At 42.8% G+C, this 24,592-nt stretch overlaps 2 protein-coding genes across 11 annotated transcripts in view; one reads left to right on the top strand and one right to left on the bottom strand.

The window, feature by feature from the left end:
• SFXN1 (sideroflexin 1) overlaps positions 1-15,486 on the top strand; it is a 32,757-nt gene extending 17,271 nt beyond the window's left edge. For 5 of the 7 annotated variants that reach the window (XM_085591552.1, XM_021530675.4, XM_021530673.4 and 2 more), the window contains 10 exons: positions 2,218-2,392; positions 2,995-3,165; positions 4,171-4,269; positions 5,490-5,565; positions 6,114-6,199; positions 7,423-7,550; positions 8,061-8,110; positions 13,084-13,133; positions 13,780-13,827; positions 15,100-15,486. In XM_085591552.1, the coding sequence (XP_085447678.1) occupies positions 2,229-2,392; positions 2,995-3,165; positions 4,171-4,269; positions 5,490-5,565; positions 6,114-6,199; positions 7,423-7,550; positions 8,061-8,110; positions 13,084-13,133; positions 13,780-13,827; positions 15,100-15,196 (969 nt within the window). In that variant the 5' untranslated portion in view covers positions 2,218-2,228 and the 3' untranslated portion in view covers positions 15,197-15,486. Of the gene's footprint in view, positions 1-2,217; positions 2,393-2,994; positions 3,166-4,170; positions 4,270-5,489; positions 5,566-6,113; positions 6,200-7,422; positions 7,551-8,060; positions 8,111-9,757; positions 9,929-13,083; positions 13,134-13,779; positions 13,828-15,099 lie in introns of those variants that run through there. The other 2 variants (XM_085591554.1, XM_085591553.1) reach the window with 2 other exon arrangements.
• Positions 13,912-24,524, bottom strand: KIF20A (kinesin family member 20A). 4 transcript variants are annotated; one of them, XM_085591528.1, is made up of 19 exons: positions 24,313-24,524; positions 23,950-24,125; positions 23,418-23,507; positions 23,179-23,298; positions 22,601-22,739; positions 22,323-22,510; positions 22,089-22,233; positions 21,196-21,396; positions 20,861-20,972; positions 20,685-20,756; positions 20,010-20,153; positions 19,760-19,925; positions 19,330-19,494; positions 18,625-18,764; positions 18,426-18,528; positions 17,552-17,759; positions 17,074-17,165; positions 16,678-16,815; positions 13,912-15,825 (listed from the first exon to the last, which is right to left on the bottom strand). In XM_085591528.1, exons 2-19 carry the CDS (start codon positions 24,103-24,105, stop codon positions 15,553-15,555), a joined length of 2,652 nt encoding a protein of 883 aa, XP_085447654.1. In that variant the 5' UTR covers positions 24,106-24,125; positions 24,313-24,524; the 3' UTR covers positions 13,912-15,552. The 4 variants fall into 4 exon arrangements, with proteins under 4 accessions (XP_085447654.1, XP_085447653.1, XP_085447655.1 ...); XM_085591527.1 differs by having other exon boundaries at positions 24,395-24,524; XM_085591529.1 differs by having other exon boundaries at positions 24,402-24,524.
• Between the last annotated feature and the right edge of the window lie 68 nt (positions 24,525-24,592).

The raw sequence follows: 24,592 nt of genomic DNA, 5'->3' as shown, positions 1-24,592 counted from the left end.
GGATCCAGAGCTGGATACAGCACCCCAGAGTGCCTCAAAGGGTTGAGCAGAGAGGCAGGATCACTCCCTGACCTGCTGAAAATGCTTTTCCTGAATCACCCCAGGATCCTGCTGGCATTCTTGGTCACCAGGACGCTCTGCTGGTCATGGAGAGCTCACTGGCCAGCAGGAGTCCAGAGCTGCTCTCCAGCAGGTCACCCCAGCTGGGCAGCTGCAGGGGTTTATTTCCCTCCAGTACAATCTTTTTGCTGCATTCGTTTCCTGCCAAGGTGGTAAATTCCATCAGCTCACCTGGGTCAAGGAACATCAGAGCAGACACAGAGCAGATAAAAGTGAGGAGGGAATAAAGACAGGATGTGAACGTGTTTGATCTCCTGTGTTCTGTACATTCACCTTTAATGATTGCTTCAGACTGAAACAATCCTGAATTGTTTCAGCATGGATGATTTGAACCATGAATTGAACTGGCATGAGATGAACCATCTGCAGTAAAGGCAGATCCTTAATATTTGGATTTCTTATTACTGAGAGGCTTGGGTTTGTGAACAGAGGTATCAGAAGTAAATAAAGGGAATTCCCAGAGAACCCAGTCATGTATATTCTAATCAGGATAAAAAGAAAGAATTATCCGTAATGAAAAGAAAGAAAAAAGCTTCCATGGATGCACTGCTTTATTCAGCATGCATTAGACAGCTTTAACCAGATTATCATAAGCTATCCTAAAGCAGCTTTAATCTTTCTTAATGAAACAGATAATTTAATTAGAAAAACATTTACACTTGAACTTTCCTGCAAATAAGGGAAGCAGTCACAGAACAAGATACCAGCCCTAATGTCCTGATTTTTATCTTTATTTTCATGGAAAAGAGGGTTTAAATAAATGACTGCACTTGCTTTCATAGGGCTTTGCAAAACCAGCAGTTCCCAATTTAGACCAGAAGATGGACTATTAATTCACAACACAGCACTGTTCACAGGAGGGTGTTTTTAATGGCAAAGTACTAAGAAAAGGAAAAGAAGCCTAAGGAGCATCTCCTGTTGAGATGCTGTGCATGGGAAATCTGTTCTCCAAATCTGTCCTGTGTCTTTTTTCCTTTCCATGATTTGTGTTCATCCTGCAACATGCCTGGTTGAGAGATGTACACATTAAAATAATCCTGCTAATGAACAGTGCTGTACAATAATGAACTTAACAGTGAGGGAAATGTGAGGGGGAAAAGGGGGAAAGATTGTTTTCCCCTACTGTACCAGATGTATTAGCATTCTGGTATCATAGAAGCACAGAATTATTTGGTTTGGGAGGGGCCTTAAAGATCATCTAAAATTGGATCTTTATTTATAAATATATTCAAATGGGTTTTTATAGATCCATTTTCTTTCTGCCATTTGAAACAAGCATTAGTTGAAGGAGGATTTTTTTTTCTACTGGTTGTTGAATATGTTGCAGAAATTTCTTATAAGAAAGTTAAAATCCATATGCTTATGCTATGGAGGGACTGTCCTTTTTTCATTAGATGTTCAAGTAGATTTAGTCATCCTGAAGTAATTTTTACTTTTCTGAGCTTTATGCCCCATAAATGCACAACTCTTCAGTGTCCTTCACTGTAGTTTTTTAACCATCTTTGAAGTATCATTAGGAGATCTGGTCATGTGTTCATAATGTAGCAATTGTTGCATTACATAATCTCTGTTTTGTCAAAACATGGATTTAGAGAAACAACATTTATTAAAATAAATTGGTGGGATTGTGTTCCTAATTTTTGGGTTGTTTTGCTGTGCCAGAGAAGTTAACTGGATTTTATTAAATATTTCCTCTGTCACTGCACTTTATAGCACTTCAGGCATCTCTTGAAATAGTTGATTTCTCATTCCCTTCAGTACGTTATTTTCAACAAACAGTAATGAAGTAAAGCACTTTCTGATTAATATATTGTTGTTTAATATGTCTGTTTATTAATAAACTTCTATGCTTCCTTTGCACCTGCCTCATCCTCAGGTATTTGTAAAAATGTAACACATAATGTATAACATTTTGGGGCACTGGACACAGAAGCATTTCTGCAGAATTACCCCTTTAAACCCCTGTTCTGCAAATTCTTTGGTGTTTGTTCTCTCAGTTTTTTACTCTAAATGTGGCCACTTTTCATCTTGCAGGTTCTAGATACATGAGGAAATGAGTGGAATTTTGAATTGCAAATGTTGATGTTTTCTTGGCAGAGCTTTTGAAGATGGCACCAGATATCCCATTAAATATTAATATCAAGGAGCCCCGATGGGATCAAAGCACTTTTGTTGGACGAGCCAATCACTTCTTCACTGTAACAGACCCCAGGAATATTTTGTTATCTGATGCCAAACTGGAAAATGCAAGAAAGATTGTGCATGATTACAGGTATGGCATTGACTACTTCTACCACCAGCCCCAAAAAGTCCAAGTCAACGATAAGAACATGGTGATATATCTAAAAGAAAAAACACTGTATTCATTGCAATACTTCTTATTCCCATTTCAGAGCTTGAAACCCTTTTATTTTTAATCAAATTCTCTAATGGATGGTGAAGTTATGCCCTTCTTAAGGGTTCTGAGATACAGAAGAGTCTAATTCTGAAAGTAGTTAATATGACAGCAAAACTTAAAACTTCCTCTTATGTATACCATTTGGAGCAGTTGGTGTTTTAAATACTCTCAAAGTGAATTTTCATCGTTTCACACTAATGACATCAAAGATTTTGGCTCCACATTTTAGCTCTAAAACCTAGTCCAGCTTTGAGTAAATAGACTCAGCCAACATAGCCACTGCTGGGAGTTTTAATTCTTTTTATTTCACCAATCCATTTAAAAGCTGAAGAATCTCTACAAGCTGTCTGACGCTCTCCATTAACTTAGGGTGAACATCCCCAAATCCTCTGATGCCACATTTCTCACGGGCGTTTGCAGCATTTTATAACAATTGTGCTTCTTGCTGTTATCTTATCTCTTAACCTGTCCCCAAGACAAGGTATCATGGCACCTGGCTTGACAGAAGATGAGTTGTGGAGAGCAAAATACATCTATGATTCAGCCTTTCACCCAGACACCGGGGAGAAGATGTTCCTGATCGGCCGAATGTCCGCCCAGGTGCCCATGAACATGACTATCGTAGGCTGTATGATGACCTTTTACAGGTGAGAGATGGCAGTAAAACACATCAAACATTTGCCTGCTAATTAGAGAAGTGAAAATCAATGTTATTGTCAAAAGATGTATTGTAAATATTTTTAAATGTGAAATCTTGCTTCCTTTTCCTCTTCTCTCTCCTCGTTCCCTCACGTTGATTAATGGTTCTTTCTAGAAGTAGTTTTGAGATAAGCCCTTAGCCCTTCTCCTTCACCATCCCACTTTCCCTCAAACTGGGAAATGTTCCAAAATCCCATCTGTATGGAGGACAAAGAGAAGGAGATCCCTGGGAATTTCCAGCCTTACTGGCATGCAGGATGTTCTGTCTGCCCCGTGAGTACTCGGAATGCTTCAATCCACTTGGTATGGTTGATTTTAATTACTGTTGTAGACATGGCCACTGGCTGTGGAGTTTCTGCAGTTCCCCTGTGATCCCTGCATTTCCTCAGTGGTTCTGGAATCTCCAGGACAGTGAAGCCCACTGAAGCAGAGCCAGTGCTCTCTTAGAAGCCTCAATGTTAGAAACACTTTTTGACACAGGATGCGAGAACTGATGGGAGCTCAAAGGAAACAGCAGCAGCCTTTTGGATGCTGAGATTGTACAAACTACTTACACACACCCCAGCTTTGGATGGTGTTTATAAAACATGTGTGGGCTTTAAATTGCAGTCAAGAGTACGAATCAAACCCCCAGGACAGGTGTCCATTCCCAAGCACTGCCTCCTGTTAACTGCTTGTTCTGTTATTTTCTATAACACTTAGAGAAGCTCTCTGCCTTTTCTTTGCATTGTTATTCAGGTTCAAAACTAGATGTTTTTTAAATTCTTCTTCTAAAATAACTCTGATTATAAAGTATCAGTATCTCACTGACTGTATTGTTTCATTCAAATAAGCAAGAACTTCTGCATGGTTAACTGCTTGCAGTGGCTTTTCTTGATTTGTCATCATTTTCTTGTGCTGTTAATTCAACTGTGAGTTTAATAATAATAATTACAATTGTTTCTCTTTTCAAGAACAACACCAGCAGTGCTTTTCTGGCAGTGGGTCAACCAGTCCTTCAATGCTATAGTAAATTACACGAACAGGAGCGGGGATGCCCCAATCACTGTCAGGTCAGGCACTGAACCTCATAATTCTGATGAATAGAAGTTGCTGTCTGGTGTATTTGAACATGGCTGGGCCTTAAAGTTTGAGGCGAGACAGGGATAAGTTTTTTCATCTCCTCTAATTATTAATTTGATATGTACAGATGAGAAGTCTGAGAAGGGCAGAGCTGAGAATTCCATTTCTGCCATTAAAGACAAGCCTGAGCACCTTGATCAAGAGCACTTAACAGTGCAGGATTTAACAGAAGTCTGTGTTTCAGGGCTCAGTCAACCATTTGCAAGTTTTCCTCACCAGTTTGGTGTCCTACCAGGATATTTCTAAGCTGATGTTTTGTGGGGGCCTTCAGCTGTGTCACCCTGCCTCCTTCTCAGTGCCAGCACACGCCGCACTGAGGGTTCATTTACAGAAAGAGAATCCTCCAATTGGTCTGTGCTTGTTTCTACTGGATGTCTAAAAAAGAGACTAAATAGATACTGAAAGCAAGAAATCTCAAACTGAAAGAGGGGAAACTTAGGTTAGAAAAACATAAAAAATCTTCCCTGTGATTGGAAGCAGCCTGGGATAGTGGAAGGTGTCCCTACCCATGGCAGGGTGGAATGGAATCAACTTTATGCTTCCTCCCATACAATTCTATAATTCTATGAATAGAAAACTGGGATTGCAGTACTTGACTTTCTGGTTTTGGGGTTGACTTGCTTCAAGATGTCTGGGAGCAAACTGTGGATTCCAGCATATAGAGACACCTCCTAGCTGGGAAGTATGTAAAGTGTGGTTTGGGGCAGGTTGGGCTGGATTTGAGTGTTTGCAGCATAGCTGGTCTGTGTGTATGGGGTTTGGTATGGTTGATTTTAATTACTATTATAGACATGGCCTTGGAAATCCAAACTGATTTTACTAGGTTAAGTAATTAGGAAATTAAATAAAGAAATAACCTTTCAAGGTGTTAATTCAGGTACATGAGAAAATGCTGAACAGGCAGCAATGCACAACCAGCAGAACCTGATTCAGTATTACAGTGTGGCTTGAATATGATTTTTACTGCTAGTGAAATCAAAGTGTTTAATTCAGTGTCCCATTTAGATCTTCCATCCCCACCTTATTGCAGTAGCACAAGAAAGCCTATTTAACTTCTGGGGGGATATAACTACATGTGTAAAATGTAATTGTTTTCCACAGTGACACCAGTGTAGCTGTGCATGTGCTGACATTTTCATTTCTGTTTTAGGCAGCTGGGAACAGCCTATGTTTCTGCCACCACAGGTGCTGTCGCTACAGCCTTAGGACTTAATTCACTAGCAAAGGTATTGCTGGTATTTTTTCTATTTTTCCCAAACTCTGATGTCCTGTGAGAATCTCACAGCTCATTTCTCCTCTGGTGCATCTGTGTCATGCGCAGCTCCCACTGTGGAGTTGTTATGATTGCTCCTTTCTTTAGATCCCAACTGTTTTTTCCCCATGAGGATGGGTTTATGCATATCTGTCAAACAGCCCATGTTTGTCTCATGCAGACTCTATCTAATAAGGTGCCTTTTTCCCAGTTTCTTTTTCACTTTTCAAGGCATCTAAGAAGCAGTTGACAATTAATTGGACTTGTAATTACACTTCCCTGTGATGCTACTAAATTCAGAATGGTTTTGCCACTCTCCTGCCCCTGCTCACTCTGGAGAGAAGCATTTATGACTTATTTCTTGTTTGAAGCATGTTCTACCTATGCCCCACCAGTAAGTTTTCACTGAATTTAATGTAAAGGAAATAAGTCTGGTCTGTCATTAGCAGATGAAGCATTACAATAAAAACAATGATTGTTTACATTTTTATTTTCCATTTTTCTCCCCTCTCTGTTTTCCAGCGTGTCTCACCTCTTATAGGGAGGTTTGTTCCTTTTGCTGCTGTTGCTTCTGCCAACTGCATCAATATTCCACTAATGAGACAAAGGTAGGAAAAAGAACAAAGATCACTCATGCTGGAGGAAAAGATGTTGTTCAGTTGGTAGATCAGCAAGTTACTAAGTAAAGCACATTTTGTATCTTAAGCTTGTTTCAGTACCTTGCAGGAACTTCATGCATGAGGTTTTGACTGGTTGTTTGTAACAAGTATAAAATAGAACATAATCATTGTCTTCAGATAAATATCCAAAGAGTTCTTCAGTCTTGGATCACAGAAACCAGTTACTGTTTCCTTCAAAACTTTGCTCACATGGACCTTTGAATATCAGCTACAATTTGGAAAAACACAGTAATTTCAAAAATGCTTGAAATCCCACCTTTAGAACTTAGGCTCTGGAGTTCTGTTTAATCATCGAGGTGACAAAAAGATGCAGTTTGCCAGAAACAAACTTTTTTTCTGTGTTGTGATTTGACTAGGAATAAAAATAGTAGTAGGGAAAAGCAAACTAAAATCATCCTATTATGAACACAAGGTTAGGGGCAGAAAAGGGAATATTTAGACTTTACAATGGAAGTTGATCTGTGGTAGTATTTTATCTTTTGTAAAATCTAAGAATAATAAAGGCAGTCCTGAGGATATTTGCTGTTCCTTGTGCTTCTCCCAGTGTGAGTTTAACACCTCACCCTGCACTTGAGCAAAAGATCTAATAGAGAATAATGCAATTACAGAAACATAGTTTGGTTTGTGCCTCCTTTTATACTTTCCAAGTATATTCTTCATGGTTGAAATGACAGCTCAGACTAGAATGCTGGGGGGAAGATTTCACAGAGCCTTCTGTTTCAACTCAGTGAAAATAATCTTCCTGTGTTCCATGAGCTGTCAGATAGGACAGGCTCCACTTCCAGAGCAGTCCAGAAAATTCCACTTTTCTGAATTAATGTGTAAAGGGACTCTCCCTTCTGTGGAACACAGAGAAAGCACATCTCTTTTCTTCCCCCTTGGAATGCTGTGACCAGACTCAAGCAGCAGATTGCTGTTACAAATATTCAGTTGGTAACTTCTCAACATATTTTTCCTTGATCTTTCTCTGCCTTTTAAATTTTTTTGTGTGTGTGCCAAGGAGCGTTACAAACAGATTCACTTAAAAAATAAAATAAACCACATAATTCTTACACTTGACAATTTTAAGGGACAAAGATAAGGTGACGAAAAATGGTGAAAAAATAACTTCACATCCACCACTGCTTTATTTTTTACCCCTTATTCTGCAGGGAACTACAGTATGGAATTCCTGTCACGGATGAGGATGGAAAAAGACTGGGTGATTCAGCCAAAGCAGCTCAGCAGGCAATTGCCCAGGTGGTGATATCCAGGATTCTGATGGCTTCTCCTGGCATGGGTAAGGATAAGTCCTGTGCAGTCCTGACTGTCAGTTCCTGCTGTGAGAGGGAGATTCAGTTCTGTCCAAGTGATTTTCCTCAGGGTTCAGATTACCTTCCAGTTCCCCAGGCAGTGTTTGCCTTTCTGTTGAGAACTTCCCCAGGGAAATGTGGAAACAGCCTCAGTGTGTTTCACTGGACTGCAGCAGGGAAGCTCCTGGGATGTTGTGCAGAAAAGATACAGAGAGCAAAGGAATGGGAGCAAATTCCACTTTCTTGGAGTTGGTTTAGGTGCTCTGCCAGTGCCAAATAACTGAGCTCAGGTTAGTTACATGTGAAATTGTAGATTTTGCTTATTGGGAGAATTCACCTTTGTAAATACCAATCCAACTGGCAATGTGAAATGAAAACTCAGTGAATGACAAAAGGCTGTGAAAATTGTATTACGGTATTCGTTCAGCTAAACAGAAAATGAAAACAAAGTGCCTTTCTCTCCAAGGTTAATGCCTTTGTTTTTTTCTTATTTGCAGCAATTCCTCCATTCATAATGAATACCCTGGAAAAGAAAGCCTTTCTAAAGGTTAGTCTTAGATAATCTATCTCTGTGTATTTCATATCCTAAGTTAATATTTTAATGAATTTTAAATACTTCCTGAATCTTCATATTTGCCTCCCAAACACTGTGGGAGGACAGCCCTGTAGAACTTGCTTTACAGCTGTCTCTCTCCTTCTGCCTTTCTTAAAGACTACTTCGTTGCTTTTGTTACAGTGAAGGGTAACATCGAGAAAATATAATCATTCTTGTTACTCTTATAATTGTTCTTAGAATGCACATTTCCTCCTGTGAAATAAACCTTTCTTGTACTCAATCTTGGAATACAATTTATTGGGGAAAAAAGGAACATTTTAATAATGCTGATTTCTCAAGATAGCAATAAGGAGGCTTTTGTGACCTGCTGTAGTAGCAATCTGAGTTTGCAAACAAAAATGATGGTAAAAATCTGTCCTGAAAATGACCATTTAAAATTTACTGGGTGTAAAGTGCAGGGTAGGCATAGAATGGGCATTCTTTATCAAAGATTACTTATTTCCTCTATTCTTTTTATGATAATGTAGTGTGAAGTCAAACCCCTGGTGTTGGTAAATCCATTACCTACATCAACATTCTGCACTGTGTGTGCATGAGAGGGTAAAGAACAATAATGGAATTAGTTACAGGGTTGCCTAACACAAGGGAAATAATATTCAGGTGAGGAGCCCTTTAATTCTTTACCAGTAAAGGGAGTTTCATCCTCACTGCTGATATCACTGATTTAATTACTTGGTAGCTTCAGGCAAGGCCTCTGCTTGTGAGACCCATCCAAGAAGCTTAAAAAAAATCTGTCTCCTTCCTGTTAGAAAAAATAGGGAAAAAATCATGGTTTGCATCTCCAGACCCTGCCTTGGAAAAGTTTGTGTGGGGACAAGGAGGACAAGCAGGGGAAGATTTTTTTTTTAATAGTTTTGTTTGCCTAAGCTAAAGCTTTCTAAAGTGTTTAAATTTTATCTCTGGCTGTTTCTGCCCTTCCTGTCTCTTGTGCAGGGTGAGATTACCCAGTTACACACCCCATTTGAAAGTGTTTCTGTATTTATAAGGCAGGAACAGATTGCCAGGTAATCTGCCTGGGGCAGTTGTGGCTGCCCCGTCCCTGGAAGTGTCCAAGGCCATGTAGGAAAGAGTTTGGAACAACTTGGGACAGTGAAGGGCTTGGAACTGGATGATCTTTAAAGTCCCTTCCAACCCAAACCATTCTGTGATTGTCTTCCAATCTAAAAACATCTTTTTTCCTAAAGTGCTTTGCTTCCCTCCCACTTGTTAAAATAAAACACTTTTGCTCACAGTATAAAAACAGGAAATGTGGCATATGAGTTTCAGGGTAAAAATCAAGTGTGTGCTGCTTTTATCTCCTGGAAGAAGTGAGCCTGCAGGGCATCCAAACACAGCACAACTTGTGATGCTGTGATGTTCCTGAGAATGTATTGCCTGGAAAGTTAACCCTTGTTAAAAAAAAATTAGGGAAAAATATTTTGTGTGTATTTGACATGTGATATATGTCACAAAGCCACTGCCTCAGCTGACAAATACATGACATTTGTGAAGAAATTGCAGCAATCCTCAGGGTCTGGAAACAAATACCTGTTGTTTTTGTGTGGTGTAATCAACATAAGGGTGTTGTGGATTTTTCAGATCAGCCAAAATGAGCGATTTCTGCAGTGACTACTCAGTGGTCTCTGGTACCATCCTGTCCTCTCCCTCAGCCTCAGAGACTGAATCCAGGTGAAACACTGCTCTGCAAGTAGCCAGTGGTAACACCTGGTAGAGATTAGTATTAAACCCATTAAGGAATGAGCTGCATTTTTAACAAGCAGCTTCTGCATGTCCTCATGGGGTTTGAGAAGCACCATCCCATGCCAGCACTGCACCACCAGCCCCACACTGCTTTACTAACTCACTACCCTTGGCCTCTGCTTCACCACCACTCTTGGAAATAATTCCTGACTGCTTGCCAAAGCCTCTTGAGCAACACACAAGGCCAAAAAATAGGGAAATGATTGTGAAATTATAAAAAAAATTAGAAAGCTGGTTAGCAATAAGACAGAGAGAAGGAAATGCTCCTGGGATGTTGGTCTCAGAGCAGCCTGTCATCCTCTGATATTTAGGATAAGATGTAGGTCATGTAGCCCAACTCATCCCCCACATTCCCAGAGGGTTTTGCACCAAGACATTGGTGTGAATTAACAACATTCCCAGAAGTTATTGCTAGAAGATGCCTCAAGAATGTTCTTGGAACACAAACACGTATTTACTGCTTCAAAAAGAAGTTGTCTTGAAGAAGTATTTTTATCTGTAGAAGTTTTTTTTTGCCATTGGTTTCAGCAGCAGCTTTGGAGCCTGTTTATGTAATTATGCAGCATAGCAGTAATTGATTAACTGCATAATGTCTACTTTTATTATCCCTATGGCCATAATCCTGACCAGCTCTGTGCAGAACCAGCTTATTTTACCTGCTGCAACAGGAGGATCCATAAAGAGCCTTGCTTTGAGGCACAAGGTTTATAGGTTTTACTTACAGGTAACTTCTCTCCTAAAGAAATAAATTGTTTTTTTCCATATAAACTTACGAAAATTCCAATCAACACTAAAGTTTATACTAGTTTAGTTTATGTTACTGCTCTTACACAGCTTTAGCTACAGTTTCTCTTCTGTTCTGCAAACTGTTTTAACATCCAAGTTGATTCTAGACGTTTCCTCATACATCCTCGAAACAAGCTCCTTTCGATCTCTAGCTAAAATCTGTGTTCAAAATGGTTACAAAACCAGAACAGGGAGCATTGTTCTTGAATGTCTTAAGCCCTGAAGTTCTCCATGCATTTCTAATTTCTCTGTCATTTCACTTTTTTTTTTTTTTTTTGAAAGCAGACATAGCTGGCCTGGGAAAGCTGGCAGATTTTTATATCCAACAAAGAAAGGAGGCAGTTATAGAAAAGCTGATTCTCCTTATGGCTTTTGTTTGCTTAATTATCATTTTTCCATTTTCTCTGTTTGCACTAACCACTAAAATGTCATAAAGACATCTGGAAATTAAATCCTAATTCATTGGGAGCTGCCTTCTTCCGGAGTTAAATGGTAGTTCTCTAACACAGTGAATTCTTCTGCTTTTTCTCTTGTAGTTTCTCCATTTTCTCTCTTTGTGGGGTGTGCAGCCTGCATTTGAATTTTATTGTTCTATGTTGTTCCCTGGACAACTCCAGTTCTTAATTCTGACCTCCCAGTGTTACTTTTTCCTCACCTTCTTTCTGTATTAGTGCAGCTTGATCACATTCTGAAAAATAAAGCCTGGAATACAGATCGAGTTGGCAAAAAATGTTCCAGCACATAAACTCCATGTTATTTATAGAGTCTGTATTAGACACCTCTGTCAGATCAGTGACCAACTCTGACAAAGGCATTAAACCATTTATTCCTCTCAGGGCACCTTCCAACAGCCTTTTCAGTTATAAAATTGTATTTGGGGCTTTTCTGTTACATACCTTGGGTCCCACAGTCCCCTGCAATGTACAGCATCCCCCTCCCTCCCTTCTCAGAGACACTGCAGGGTTTGGCTTGTGTTCACCCCCTCTTGACATGGACTCCCCCAGGGCATAAAATGAAAATTTGAGGTGAGTTTATCTCAGCTGAGGGTCAGATGGAAGTGTTTAGAGAATGCCAGAACAGCAAAGCTCTGCTGCCTTTACTCTTCACCCTTCTTGCTGCTGTTTTCTGTTCCCATTTGTTATCTCTTTTTGCAGGTTACTGCTGAATTGCACAGTTCTTCCTGCACTCATTTCTGCATTACAGATTGACTCCATGAAAAAAAAAAAATAAAAGAGAAGCCGTCTTCTATATTGTTTCTTCTCCCTCAGGCTCTGGAGAACTTTTACTCCACACTGGCTCATTTTCCCTGCCTCAGACACTGCTGTGACCTCCCTCAGCCCTGAGCTTTGTCCTCCTGAGCTTTCTACATTTCCTCTGACTGTTTATACTCTCAAACAATGCCCAGCTTTTGTTCACCATTTCCCCCTCTAACTTCTATATCTTGAGAAATTCTTCTTGCAGAAACACCATCTTCGCTGAAAACCTCATCAACTCTATCAACTGATTTTTACCTCATGATCTACCTTGTTTTAAAATTCCCTTTGTGTCCTTATGGCAGCTGTGTTCTGCTCTCAATGGAGCAAGAGGCAGCAGTGTCCAGTGAACAGCTCTGGGTTTACTTCATTAGTAATGAATTTCAACTAAAATTCTACCAATGAGAGTGAATTCCTAAATAATTTTTAAAACCCAAAAAAAAAAATCTTGGCATATATTCAAGTTCTACAAAAGTTAAAGAATTAATGAGGCATGTGGGTTATGTATTGCTTTTTTAGCTTGGTTTTCCCAGTCCTCAAACCCTTTTTTCCTTCAATAAAATGTGAACTCGTGCAGAACTGGAGTGTTGCTACAGGGACAAGTTCCTGCACGTCAGGGGAAGCCATATGACAGGAGAAAGGGCTGAGAGGCAGATTTACATCACCTTTATTTATGGCTGGTGGCTCTAGTTGCAGGTTAAAACCATTTGATGCCACCAAAGAAAAATAACCAGACTGAGCTCTTGCTTGGAATGCCTGAGCAAAATTCCCTGTACCCTTCAGAGGTGTGGCAGCACCACCTGGAAACTTCCAAGTTTCAGCTCTGTAGCTGCTGTGGGCTTGTGAGAGTCAAAGCAAAGGCCCAGGAGCAGGTCCTGAGTCAAACAGCCACTGACTCAGTGAGGCTCCTAAGGACACTTACTCAGGAGCACTGTGTACATCGATTCCCCTGGGAATTTCCTTGCTGCCCTCCAAAGGGATTTGGCTCTCAAAGTGGAGCTCAGCATGAAGCCATACTGGTCAGGGTTTTGCCTTCACATCTCAGAGTCTTTTAAAAGAATTCCAGGAAGGTAGGAAGCAGAAAGAAAAGATTCCACACTGACTGCGTGGTTTTATTTTCAACAGAAATTTCCTTGGATGAGCGCTCCCATTCAGGTTGGATTAGTTGGAATGTGGTAAGTGGTTTCTTTGGGTTGGGTCTGCTATCTTAAGAGATACTTGTAGGGCTTTTGAGAATGCAGCAATATTTGTTGTTTTGTTTTATTTTTTAAGAAAAAAAATAGATACTGAGGGCACAGCAGTTATTTCTATCTCTGTAACTGATAAAATATCATGTTAAAAACAAAAAAGCTGTTAGCATGGAAGAAGCTGCCAAGAAAAGCAGAGGGAGGGCAGAAAAGGGAGTGGCAAAAAAAGGAATGTGGCAGCTTGATTAGAAAAGATGCTTTAGCTGCTACCTCTAAACAGTCAGTGGAATCTCATCCTGGAGGTTAAGAATTCTGAAAACATTTGGTTAATAGGGTTTAAATTTGCTGTGTTCTGGCATTTTCTGCATGCACATAAAGGTAAAACACTGTAAGGACATCAAATGGTAATTTTAGACAAATTTAGGTGTGGTATTGTGAAACATTTAGTGCTATTTGTAGGTAAATGATTTCATAAGGTACAATGCAGTGAGAAATAAATGTTACATAGCACTTTGTGGAACTCTACCTCACTGTGTACAGAAAACAAGAAAGCTTTTTATGTAAATCACGCATAAGATTTTTGAATTCTGTTTTAGCACCCTAAATATTGTAAACCTGGTTTTGTCTCCTCTAGTCTCGTGTTTGCAACTCCCCTGTGTTGTGCACTGTTTCCTCAGAAAAGGTGGGTACTGCTGTGAATTATTCTCACTTCAGTGTTAATCCAGATCCAGTCATGGTGTGCACACAGACACAAACATGGGGTCCATTGTCTGCTCAAACACAGTTTTAATTTCCATATAACAAAGGTGATAAACAAGAGAATATACAGAAAAGTAATAACTATGTTATTTATCAGTAATATATAATAGTTGTTTACAAACCCCAGCAGCTCAAGATGAGTTCTGTACAATATATTGTCCAGTAAGGTTATAGATGCACTAAATACAGTCAGAGCCCATTTTATTTTCATCTGGAAACTCTTCTATTTATACAGAATAGCACTGGACTATCTGTGCTCATTTGTTATTTGATTAGTATTTTTCCAGACTTTTGCATCAATACAGAAGTAGCTCAGTACTGAAAGCAGTCTTAGAAGCAATATTCATTATAGCTGAAATCCTTGTGAAATCTGAATGAGTTACTTAACAAAAACCTTTATTCAGTTTGGTACATAGTATGGACAGGGCTTGAAATTCAGCTGTCCCTATAGTTTTAATAGTGGTTGTCTAAACTCAACAAGCTGCCAGCTGTACCTTGAACAACCCAAGCTCGAGCAGAGTCCATTAAAATGCTGAACTAAGGCAGCTTTTGACTTCCAGAAAACAATAGCCAATTCTCAGTGTTGTTTGAGTACAACAAAGCTGACACCATCTGTCTCCCTGCTTGGCCTAGGACAGAGAACTGTGGTAAACAAGTGTCACTAGGCTACCTGGAGATGACTTGACAAACCAACCCAGCACACATGCTACAGTTCTTGATTTCAGCCAGGGCTCTCCAGCTCAGAGGAAGATTAGACCTTGAACTGTGTTCAGGAAATTACAGCTGTTCAAATGACCTGGCAGCTTAATTCACTTTACTGTGAACCAGCTCTCATAAAAACAAACCTTGTATTCAATTGTATAAAACCACATAGTAAGTTAAATAGGCAATTACATTATATTTAATAAAAACCCTTTTAGGAAGGCAAGTTTCTATTGCCAGCAAGAACCTGAGCAATGAAGTGGATCCTTACCCTCATGGTAATAGCAACAGCCATTTCCTGACTCCATAGACTATCCCACTGCCCTTGGAGCAGGGATTCACATGCCCTGGTCTGTGAGCCTTCTTCCTGGATGTTTCAAAAGATCTGAAAACTCTTTTGACAATGTAGGAAGTTTTAGCAGATGCACTGTCCATCTCATTTTCCCTCCTGATGCCTGTTTGCTGTAACCCCTTCACTGTTTCTTTTGCTCAGTTCGATGTCGGTGTCACGCTTGGAGCCAGATTTGCAAGCCAGGATCCGAGACAGCAGCCCTGGCCTAGAACGTGTATACTTCAATAAAGGATTATAATTCAAGGAAGGCAAAGTATCTTTCAAGGAGAAACTTATAAACTTATTTTTTGAATTGTGTGCCAACCTAGACAAGAACACAACTTTATCTTGTCCTTTTGTTAAACAAGTTTGATCATCTACCATTATTTTACAGTTGAAAGACTTTTTTTCAGTATAGTGTTTAAATTATGTAAGGTCACTTTGTCCACTTTGGTATTGTTTAAAACATTAAACATACACATATCCAGAGATGTTTACATAAGTCTCAAGCAACTACAATAACAATAAAGAAGCGCACAATGAAAACCAGATGCTATTATATTGGATTTGCCACCTGTTCCAGTAATAGCGGGGCAGGGACCTCCTTTTGAAAAGTCATAGAGCAACTGAACGAAGTTGCCAGCCTCTGGTAGCCACAGTACGGGTGGCTGAACGTGTCAGGATGTTGTGCAGGAAGGGCTTTTTGCCAGGAGGCTGACTGGGCTGCAGGTTTTCCCTGTTGGCACAGAAGCGTTTCTTGAGGGCGGACGTTGGCGGCGCCTGCAGCTTCTGCACCGTGTGGTACTGCTCAGCAATGCAGGCCGCCTTCTTGCGCAGGTCCAGCTTCACCAGCATCATGTTGTTCTGCAGCTCTGCCAAGGTCTGGTCCTGAGGAAGCCAAGGCAAGATATAGTTATATAAAAATATCAAGAAATCATATCATAGAAAAGCCCATTCCTAGTTGGAACTGACTGGATTAAAGATCCACTTGTTCTCTGTTGTGGACAAGGGATGGGTTTTACTAGACCAGCTTGCTCCAAACTCTGTCCAACTTAGCCTTAAAACACTTCCAGGGATGGAGCAGCCACAACTTCTCTAGGAAATGTATTTTCAGTGCTTCAGCATCCTCACAGTAAAGAATTTTTTATTAACATTTAATCTAAACCTCAGTAGGAAGCTATTCCCTCTTGTCTTGTCATTCTCTGCTCTTAGAAAGAGAGTCCCTCTCCAGCTTTGTTATAGGCTCCCATCAGGTACAATGATAAGTTGTCTTAACGCCCTGGTTAGTATGAACTGAGGAGGATAAACTGCCTTTTGCCAAAATTCACTAACTGTTCTGCTAAATAAGACCACTGTTGACTACTGTCAACAGTGTAGCAGTTCAGCAACACTAGTAGGAACAGTAAGGGTGGGACAAAGCTGACTCCATCCTGCTGCAAATATGCTGCCATAGCAGCTGTGATGGAGTGAATAAGAAAATGAGAACTCTGAATTCTCCTACTTCAAATGCAGGCTGCCAGTTAACTGAACGGGAACAATTTGAGTCTCCTGTGAAGAGAAATGCTCAACTAACTCAGCCATTGAAAAAAATCAGCCATAGAGCTCCCTTCACAAAATATGTACCAGCAAATAAAACAGTTTTATTTGCAGCAGCAAGAACTTTGGTTGCTGTGATTATGGCAAAGCACACAGACTAGACCCCTCTCCCCCATGCAGCCCACACCAGAGCAGACACATCACCTGTCTTGCCAGGATGTCATCACACACGCCCAGGGCTTCTCGCAGCTTCCCTGCCCCTGTGCTGTGGCAGCACGCCCGCTCAGCAGACTGGAGAGACTCCCCAATTTTTTGTAACTCTGAACGCAGCATTCTGATGTTCTGGAAGAGAGGGGTTTAATGCAACAGCTGATTTTGGCACTGCTCTGCAAACAAAGCCACTCCAAGGTAACTCAGACAAGCAGCACTGAAGGAGGATCCTATCTAAGTGATCACATCCTACATCCTTCAACAACTTAAGTTCAACAAATCCATTTCATTGGTTTAAAAACCTGGAAACAGCAACCCCAAATTCTGTTTTAAGCTGGCAACCACTTTGCCCTGCAAATGTTCTTTTCTGTAACACAGAACTAGAGTTACCTTCTGCCCATCCTCCAGCTTCCTGTCCACATCCATGGTAATGGGTTTCGCAGAAGGAGGTGGCTCCACTAATTTCTGGTACTTGTGCAACTCTAGGAACAGACAAAAAGTAGTGAGCAACAGGACAATGCTCAGCTTTCAGTATTCCTGAAATTCAGGACTTCCCTTGAGACAAGCCGCCACAGGCAAGCTGGAAAGAGCTTTTGAGTTTGTGCAGAAAGGCACAAACATTCCAGGCTTCCCCCACTCACTTAGACAAAGAGGCTTAAGAATTTGAATGGAAAGATTATCCTGTCCTGAAGTCCATTTTCCTGTGAAAATGAAGTGAAACTGTCCATCCAGCACATTATTCCTGTCATCTACAAGTCAAATAATGTTTTGAGGGTGTCTAAATCCAATGTACCCTGAAGGTCTCTCTAACCCTGCAGAGGGATCTCTCACAGCGTGGTTCAGAACCGGTGCAGCATTGCTGCTGTACCTGCACGTGTGGAATTCAACTCCTTTTGACACTGCTCCAGCCTGGCTTTGGTGTCTGCCAGCTCCTGCTGCAGAGCAGACGAGGTGGCCACTCGCTTGGATCGACGTACACTCTGCTCTGAGTCCTTTTCCTCAGTATCCAGGCTCTCCAGTTTTTGTTTGGTCTCCTGCAGAGCAGCTTTGAGCTCCGAAATCTCCTCGTCACACTCCTGAGAAAGGAAGTTTGTTCAGAGAGTCAACAAGATTTTCATAGCACAACTTGTCTGAAACGTTCTATGTCTTTATTCCTGAAGTATTTCTCAATCCTACACTTCACACATTGAACCCAGCCTTTAAGGTTACTTTTAAGCAAGTACAGCAAACCCACTTCCTGGGAGCCTAAACCACTTTTTTACAGGCTCTAAAGAAGAAGGATTGTTCTGGGAGTTGGCATCTTCAGAGCAGTCTGCAAGAAGTCCTAGAGGTCACTCAAGTGCTGTAGGCATGAAAATACAAACAGGTCCATACCCATCATCACAACTGAGAGCAAGAAGAGAAATTCACACAACTTGTGTGAATCTGAAGAGCCCAAATCAAGCCACCAATGGAAAGAGTAAGCGGGGAAGAGAATCATGTTGAACAAATGGACAAGTCAGGACAGTTGTACATTAGCTTCCAGATGGACTGTTCAAAATTAGGAAGCCTAGTGGGCTACATAAAGTAGAAGAAGCAAAAATTGTAGATCGAGAGATGAAATAATATCACAAAAAAAAAAATTCAGAAAGCAAAAATCTTTCTTTTCACTTTGCATAAAGATCTTCCTGGACTCAAGTACCCAGAGTCCCCTCCTAGCCCACTGCCACTTTCCTGATGTCATTGCATTGCCCTGAACAAACCTGCATCTTCTCCTGGTAGTGGTCAGTCAGTAACTCCTTCAGGATGGTCATTTTACCCTCATACAGTTCCTCCAGCTCCTCTCTCTGAGCATCCATGTGCTGGCTGCAGAGAGAACAACCAATTCCATGTCAGCATCTGGCAGCCCTTGGTGCTTCAGCTCATCCTGGGCAGAGGGAGTGAGACCAGCACAGGCTGTACCTCCACCACTGCTCCTTCTGTTGCATGTGCTCCAGCATCTCGTTGCAGATCTCCTCACGCAGGCGCATCTCGAGCTCCAGCTTCTTCTGCCGCTCCTGCACCAGCAGCTCTCGTGCAGCTTCGGCCACGCGCAGCAAATCCTGCAAGAGGGACACAGCTCTGCTGCCCACGCTGCACAACAGTTAAGACCTGGAGTAAACTAAGTGATCCCATGTCTGCCAGATGCAGTGATCTAGATTTAAGGGTTTAGTCACTTGGAAAGAAAAGTTGCCAGGGTTTGCTACCTTGACACATGACAGCTTGAGTCTCTGTAGGGATATGATTTCATCTTAGTATTTCAGCTATCCCTGCTGCCTACTTTACCTAGCAAGTTTGACTTTTTTTTTCCCCCCATTTAGATTCCTGTTCTGCATGTTTTCTAGATTTCCCTTGCAGAGAAGGAATTACAGATCTGCACCTGCACTGTTACTGCCGCTGTTCCACAGATGACACGGTACTTTCAAATTCAGCATGTGTGTCAGATTTAGACCAACTGCAGAAAGTTTTTTTTCAAGGATTCCCAATTTTCTGGGTCCTTTTTCCTTCTGAGGTTCTATGTCATCTCTCTTGGCTCTTTCTGAGCTCCAATCTCAGTCCCCCAGGCCAAAGCTAACATTCATGTTCTTGTCCTTGCATTCACATAAAAGCTGTAAAATCACAACCCACCTTCTTCTCATACGTAGAGACATCTGCCTCATCCTCAGCGTCTTCTTCTGATTCCACATCTTCCTCTGGCTCTGCCTCTGGACCCCGGCTGATTCGCCTGCTGTGTTCTTTGATGATGGATTTTAAGGATGGAAGTTCAAGCTTTGTAGGAGGTGCCTGAACAAGCTGAAGAGGAAAAGACCACCATTATCAATCTGCAAAGCCTGGAAGTTGTGTAGTCTTTAAATATAGCCCCTCTCTGCAACCTGTCAGCCATTTCAGTTTAGCAGAATCTGGAAATACTCAGGAGGTGATAACCACTAGAGAAGCATAGGGATGTGGTACAAGCATGGCCCCTTCTTCCTTGTGGTGGGAAGGGGCCAAGTCCCACAGAAGCAGGAGAAACCCAAGCTACCATGACCATGCCATGATCCTGCTGTGTGTTACTCACCTGGCTGGCAATGGCTGAGAACTTGGCTACGTACAGAGTCTCATCATAGGTGGAAGCACACTGGTTGATGTTGACAATCATGCAGGAGCGCCCGCGCCCCGTGAAGAAGCCCTGGAACACACGGGTCAGTTTGCTGTCCCGGAACGGAACCACCGCCTGCTTTGTCCTGTGGGAGAGACAGCAGTGAGCTTGGAAAGCAAAAAAAAAAATTCCCCACAGCCTCCCTCCCTCTGGAGGAGTGGATGCTCACCTGGCCTGCTGGTTCTGGCGGAGAGCGGCGATGCAGCGGCCCAGGGTGTGCAGAGAGGTGTTGATGTTGTTGGCTTCTTTCATTCGCTCCCCACTTATCTGGTCCTTGCAGCGCTCAGACCCCGCCAGGTCACACAGGGATAGCCTGAAGGAAACACAGGGATATTCACATCACTTAAGGGTTTGTCCTGCCATATCACATTTACAGTTCAGACACCCTGCAGTCACCTTACCAGCTTCCTCATAAAGGTACAGACCATTCTTTTGGGGTGCCTGGGCTGTTGATGGATGAAGGGCCTGCCCTAAGTGTAGGTGTTACACAAAGTAACAGGAAAATGAACTTTGAAGTGTCAACTTCAAAAATCCTTTGCCAGTGCTCAGAAGAGCCACTTTCCAGATAAACACGCCCCAGGAACAGGGACCAGCAGCACTCAAATCAGCCCTGCTGCAAGGGTAAAGATGCTCACATTTACCTTCACTCAAAAAGCCTGAGAACTACCTCAAGTTGTACCTTGCACTACTCCTCAAACTCCTGTCAGTTCCAAGACTTAGTATTTATTCCTTCCAAGTACTTTCAACAACACCATCATCAAGATGCTTCCCATACCCCAGGCCCTTAACCAAAGAGACAAGAAAGTTGAGATTACACCCAAATCCTAAAAAACATGAAACTTACTCGCTGATTTTGGGAACAACTTCACTGCTACCTCTTTGCAAGTGCAGAATCCGAATGGAGAATACACTGTGACTGTAAAGAAAACATGCAAATGTTAAAAAAAAAAAAAACACCAAACAACTTTAAAAGCCCTTCAGAATTGTATTTCTGCCTAAACAATCCCTTTCCCTTCAGACCTGCGACTGGAGTTCTGGTTCATGTGGGTGCTTGCAAAACTCTGGTTTTTCCGACCCAGTTTTAGGAGCTTCCAGGCCTCATCAGCATCCCGAACATTGATCCAGTTCAGATCTGGAAAGCAAGCATGCATTAACCACAGCAGCTGGGAGAAAACTTATCTCAGCCCCAACTTCACCATTGCATATCCTTGACATCAACAAATTTGACAATCCTGTAATCCTGACATCAGAGCTCTCTGTGAGGCTTTCCAGCACATCACTGCTAAGCCACCCACCCACTGAGCCCTAAAAACCTTCCTAGCAGGCCACTAAAGCTCTCCCGCAGGCAAATCTACCTTTCACATAGGGGTTGCCAGTCTGGTCCTCGCAGAGCCGCAGTGTTTGCCGCTTGCGGTTCTGCCCAGGTAGAGCTGGTTCTAGCAAGTCATAGATTAATTCATTGTAGATCTCAAAAAAAGAGACCCAGATGGAGAACTGCACATCTCCTGTGCTGGTGAGTGAAATGTGATCCAAGTCAGCCCAGCAAGGGCCCAGTTCTGAAGAGAAAAAAAAAAAGGAAAACAAATCATGACTGCTGCTTTTTGTGGGACCAACCAAAATGGTTTAGCTCCAGATCAAGATACTTCCTTCAGCAAGCAAAACCACCCCGGACACAAATCCTTTTATTTACTCCCTCCCATTTGCAGCTGTTCTAATGCCTGTCCCCAGTGAGACAGCCTGAAGTTTCCTTTGACAGTATCACCTGCTCTGTGTAAGGACTTTTATATACTCAGTTTTGATTCCAGAATTACAAGATATTTCAAACATGAACCCTTTCCAGCATAACTGAAGTTTTTTAGTCCTTGTTATCTCAATCACAGTAGCTGGGTTTGGTAGATAGAGCACAAGTGCTTAGTGCAGCCTGCCACTTTGGCATCCTGCTTCCCAGCAATCCCCATCTCACAGCAATCAGCTGCTCAATAACCACATTCCTTGAATGAAGTGAGTGAATGTTAAGCAATTTTTCATTTCACAAGGCTTGGTTGTTATGGAGTGGTGAATTCTTCTGATATTGGCATAATATATGCACAGAGTTCTTCTGACATGACATCTTTCAAAGGGAAAATCTGAGGCCACAGCACCTTTGCTCCCTTACCCATAACACAGCATCCAAACAGCCATCACCCTTTGCTTCCCCCATCCTCCAGCAAAAAGAAGCAGGTAGCACACAACAGGCTTCCAAAAATACCTTCTGTCTGGCTGAGGTCTGAACGGTTGGTGAGTTGGCTGGATGAAGACAAACCAGCAACTCCACTGTCAAAACTGCCACTGGTGGTGGCCTGGAGCTGAGATTCGGCACTGTGACTCCTCTTCAGTGGCGTTTGCAGCTCCTCCTTGAAGGAAACAAGGAACAGGAGCGTGCAGGTAGCATGACACCACCCCTTTCCTCTTGCTACTGATCCCCCAGAGGCTCTGTGCTTACCTCCCAGAGACCCCTCTGCAGCATCATCTGCTTCTTGGTCTCCTCCTGGCGCACCTGCCTGCTGTCCAGCCAGGTCACCTCGTTGGAGAGGGCAGGCTTCAGGTCCATGGCCTGGTACAGCTGGTCCCCCACACTGTTGAAGATGGTTGCCAAGGAGCGAGGCAGAATCCCCCCATCTTGGGTGGTGCCTGCAGCAAGAACAGCAGCTGAGGATTTAGAGGCAGAAAACAAAAAACAATTCCTTCAACAGGCCCCACAGCACCTGGTGCTTTCCTTACCCTGAATTGTGTGAGTCTTCCCTGAATTGGTGATGCCATAGGTGTAAACCAAACAGTTCTGCCCACTCAACACATCCTTTACCACCTGTTTCATTGTCTCATCAAAGAACGATTTCTGCCCCACCTCTGGTCCAAAAATCTACAAACAAGACACAAGAAAAACAGCTTAATATAGATCTTTCCTATCCTTTGCTGGTGGTTGTTCAAGTGATATTACATGGTCCTTTATTCCCTGCACTAGCTGTGAGCAAGAGACTCACCAGCAATTCCAGCTGAGTGGGTCGCTCTTACAAACATAAGGTTCTCATTTGTTTAATCTAATAACATCTCACATCACTGCAGTCCCTAGTCTGCTTACAGCCTCATGAACTGTTTGCCATTTGCTGCCAAAAAAGAGTTGTCAGAAACAGCTTAGAAAGAAATAATAAAACAGCAACTAAAACCTGAAGTAACCTGATTTCACGAGAGTTCAGGCAGCACCTTGGGGTCAGTGGATGTGTACAAGGCTGCTTTTCAAGCTGCAGGGCTGGTTTAAGCTCAAATCACTTCCAGATGGGCTGTTTGTCCCAACTACCTACCCGGGTGAAGGAGAATCTGTGCACTGCTTGTCCCACTCCTCGCTCCGTGCTCCGCATGGTGAAGGAATTCTTTGGAGCTTTTAGAATAAGGGTTTCTGAGTTCTCAATACAGACACAGCCCTAAAGAACACACAAAATCCATCACTGCAGTGGCTTACAGGAGGATAGACAGCAAAGGACAACAGCATCTCCCAGCAGGCACACAGCCAGCTCAGACTCTACTTCATTCAGTGTCTCACCTGGTCTTCCCCTTTTTCTACTTCTGTAGATTTCAGAGGTCGAACTCTGAGGTAGACCTTTAATTTTCCATTATTGTCTTCAGCTACAGCCTGCAAGAATCAGCACAAATTTAATATGGCAGCCAAAGAGGCAGCACACAACCCCCCATGGGAACACTTAACAGGAACCACAATATGGAACACACATGTTGGCTATGCTGCTACTGCTGAGGCATTTCTCTGGTCCCAAAGTCACCAACAATGCCAGAAGCTTCCTTAGGCATTTCCAAGCACACCACTTTTTTTTTTGTTGTTTGTTTATTTATCTAATGGATCAGACTAACAAGCCAAAGGCCTAACACCAAAACCAAGCATCACCCCAAGAGGCACTCACTGCCCACCACTCTACCAGGAACTGCTCCCCCCAAATGCAGCATTCTGTTCCTGCCTCTTCTGAAGAATCTTTTCCTGCATCACATCACCTTTGTACAGGGAACAGCAGCCACGAGTGAAAACGCTGCCCTGTTTGTGACAGAAGAGCTTCCAACCTCACCTGAGAGCCCTCGAGGTTTGGGGAGATGGCGGAGAACTCGGGCAGCAGGTCCTTGCGCAGGTCAGCCCCAAAGCCCGCTGCTGTGGACTCGAGCACAGGGGAGGCTGCAGCCTCATCGTCAGAAAACAGCCCTGGGGAGGCAAGGGCTTGTGCCATGGTGCCTCACAACACAGCTCCTGGGGAAAGAGGGGCACAGGCCAGGGTGATGTTCCACATCCAGCAGTGCCCACAAACGCGGAGCCCCACGGGGAGCCCTCTGCTTGCAGACGTGCACACATACACACCCCTGCACACGGGGAAACCACACGGGACCCCGGACACAGCCCGTGCACACACAAACACTACCCAGGACTCCAAACCCACCTCCTGGACATACGGACACCATACATGTGACATGCGCACAGACGCCCCTTTAACGCACGGCACCGTAGAGACCAACACCAACCACACACAGGTCACCTCCGAACCCAGACGCAGCTCGTCGTCGGCCCCACACACAGAGCCCAGCACGCCGCGGGGTCCGGCCGCACGCACAGGGACCCGCAGCCACCGCCGGCCGTCCCACTCGCCGCTCCGGCCCCGCCGCCCCTCGCTCGGCGTTTCAAACCTCGCCGCCCGCCCGCTCCACCAATGGGAGCCCGGC

Source organism: Lonchura striata, chromosome 13 (assembly GCF_050655825.1).
Source record: "Lonchura striata isolate lonStrDom1 chromosome 13, ASM5065582v1, whole genome shotgun sequence".
NCBI classification, from domain to species: domain Eukaryota; kingdom Metazoa; phylum Chordata; class Aves; order Passeriformes; family Estrildidae; genus Lonchura; species Lonchura striata.
Note: the sequence above shows the minus strand (reverse complement) of the source record. Positions and strands in the feature narration are given on the sequence as shown.